Source organism: Limulus polyphemus, unplaced genomic scaffold (genome assembly GCF_000517525.1).
Source record: "Limulus polyphemus unplaced genomic scaffold, Limulus_polyphemus-2.1.2 Scaffold1646, whole genome shotgun sequence".
Lineage (NCBI taxonomy): Eukaryota > Metazoa > Arthropoda > Merostomata > Xiphosura > Limulidae > Limulus > Limulus polyphemus.
This window is the reverse complement of record NW_013667256.1, coordinates 204,484-207,545: the sequence shown is the minus strand read 5'-3', so window position 1 is coordinate 207,545 and position 3,062 is coordinate 204,484. Positions and strand designations below refer to the sequence as shown.

Genomic DNA, 3,062 nt, shown 5'->3' with positions numbered 1-3,062 from the left:
GCATTCCGGTGTGCATCCGGGGGCTTGTGATCGTGTAAACATGTTTTTGAGAAGACAGTTTTAACAGGAGAAACATAACATTAAGCAAATGCAAAAACAAAAAATAATATGTTAACTTTGTATTCTAATTTTAAGTCAAAGATTCAGAAATACAAATTGCTACGTCAAATGTTAGTTTATGTTATTTGATAAAATGCAAACAATACACCCAGTCTTAGTTGTATAGAAACAAACGCTAAAAACATAGAGTATGTATAACTTTTAGAATTACCTGTAATGACATTTTGTCCTTGTGATAAAAACGATAGAAGATGGAATATCTGTGGCTATGTTTAAACCTTCATATAATGTCAGTTGTATTTAGCAAATAATTTCTTTGTTTGTTTCTTGTTAATCGAAATGCCACACACAGGACTATCTGTGCCTAGTTTACCGCAAGTATCGAAACCCAATTTTTAGCATTATAAGCTCCAGACTTACCGATGGGCTATTGGGGAGAGGGCTATATAATAATAAAAAGATTAGCGATTTCTGACTGAATTTTTTCTTCAGAGTAGCTTTGTGATGAATATCTATTTAAGTACGTGACTAACAGAAGCAAAATGTACAAAGATTGAAATTAAAAACTACAAAATACTTAAAGAAAACATTTAAAATATTATAAGATAAAATCAATGAAACTATATAAAATTAGAGCCAGGTCAGGTTGAAGAAGCTAAACTATTAAAATAATTTACAAAATTTTATTGGCGAATCAGTAAAATTCTTGTCCGATTTATTCATACCAAGAGGAAGTTGTGTTAAAAGCCTAGAATCACTTGACCAGGTGAGCAAGACGACCTTTTAACCTCTATAACAGAACATAGATAACCGCAACAACAACAAAAAAAAAAAACAAGAAATAGGATAAGATTAAATGCAAGCCCTAAATATAAATTTCAGTTTATTACTGGAAATTTCAAGCATAACCTCAAAGGCTTACCTCTAAATCCTGCTGCGCACGTACACGTATAATTGTCCAGTGATTTGAGAGTGCACGTGCCCCCATTCTGACACGGGTCACTGTCACAAATATTCGGAAGAGCAATCTCACAGAGTGAAGCTGTGTAACCAATCGGACAGGTGCACGTAAAAGTTGGACTAGTCCTGACACTCAGGTTTACGTTACAACTGCCACCGTTCTGGCATCTTGGTCCAGCACCAGTATGGCAGGGATTCAGGTACTGACAGTACTCTCCAACAAACATTGGCGGACATCTGGAAGGAAGAGAAATAGAATATGTTGAAATAATTACACTGTTATTACTTTTTTCGTAAACACAGCGACACAAGTCAGAAGATATCATAGTACAACCTCCTTTATAAATTCACCCCTCCCCCAGTTATTCAGCGGTAAACTCAAGGACTTATATCGCTAATGTTCTGATAATTCTGATATTCTGATAATTCTTTGCATCAACAAATCTTCTTCAAAAAAATTCAGATGAACGAATTGTCCCATAGTGGATCAACGGTAAGTTTACAGACTTACAACGCTACATTTCGGGGTTTGATTCCCCACAGTGGATAGCCCATTGTGCAGCTTTGTGATAAACACAACAATGACAATTATACTTTGTTTTTGAAACATAATATCTTATAATTTGGAATTCTTCTGTGTTGGTTATTTGCTGTTGTTTATTTGTTTGTTTTAGTGCAAAGTTACACAATGGATATTTGTCCCTATACACTACGTAGATCGAACATCGATTTTAAGCGTCACGAACCCTAAAGATTACCGCTTAGTTCACGTAGGCTCCCCGCTCTGTTAAGAAGTAGAAGATATAGTTCAGGAGTTGAGCTGTAAGCAGTTACAGGCTTGGCAGTTAAGTACTGAAATCTACACTCTTAATCTTAGAAGTATAAGGGTTATTATTTACTAGAATTACTCACCTCTAAGCTTAATATTTACTCAAACAGTCGCTGTTGGTTTCTCAGTGCAAAACTACACAGTGGGCCATCTTCACTCTACTTCACTATGAGGAATCATAACAATGAAATGTCTGCGAATTTATCGTGGGCCCACAGGAGAACTACTCAAACAGAATATTAATTATTGTTAGCTTGTGTTGATAAACTCCATTCTGTCAAAATTTTGTTTGTACAGTTTTTCAGTTGCCCGTAATGGAGGGAGAATGGTCAGCTGATTTCGATGTGTTGAATGACCTTCTATCACTTTTAGTTCCTATGTTTATTCAGTATATTTTGCCCATTTCTGTGGGTAGAATTTTCTATTCACGCTCCTATTCTTGGAAAGATCTGGATAAAATAGGTTTTTGCCATTCTGAATTCTCAAGATTAGTTATATGAACAAAAAAAAACATCAACAATAAACAAACAGAGAATCCTTAAGAAAAACTACAGCGCTTTTACCGCTGTTCTTTAACTGATGGTCTCATACTTTTTTTAAAATCTCAATTCCTATAAAACGGAAAATCACGGTTACAGTGACAGAAACCAATACATTGTACACATCTCTTTCTTGATGTTTTAAATTAGGGATTCTCAAGTTTTTTCGGTATGGGACCCCATTGTTTTTCTTTTAGGGTGAATATTCAAGAACCCTTTCCAATTAGTCAGGTAACTAAAATCAACGAAGGATAATTAGCGTTCTGCGAAAAACGCTAGCCAAGAAATGGCGGCGGTTGGTATTGATTAGTTTCACTACTTCTAACTAATCAATCAGTTCAAAATTAGAAATGGGTATGTACAGATATCCTTTCCTTAATTTTGCGTGAAAGTCAGGAACGAACTATATATATATATATAAGGAAATGCTTTTTCTGTAACACAAACAGACAGCGAAGAGGTTGGGAAGATGAGGCATATATCTTTAACTATTTAGTATTCGCGACCCCTTTAAGGCTTTCCACGATTCAGTTTCAGAGTATATACTCGCTGCATTTGTGTCATTTTGGTGGAGTGTAATCTTCATATTCTGAGCACGAAAATACTCACTACAACGTTGTCACTTAGGTGCAATGTAATTTGCATATTCTGAGCACGAAAATACTCACTACAAC

The 3,062-nt window shown here is 35.2% G+C and overlaps 1 protein-coding gene across 1 annotated transcript in view; it reads right to left on the bottom strand.

Moving 5' to 3' along the window:
- The window catches only part of LOC106464420 (neurogenic locus Notch protein-like), an 82,836-nt gene that overhangs the window by 48,411 nt on the left and 31,363 nt on the right, over window positions 1–3,062 (bottom strand). Inside the window, exon 3 of the mRNA XM_013924555.2 lies at window positions 983–1,257. Within this exon, the coding sequence (XP_013780009.2) occupies window positions 983–1,257 (275 nt within the window). The remainder of the gene's footprint in view (window positions 1–982; window positions 1,258–3,062) is intronic.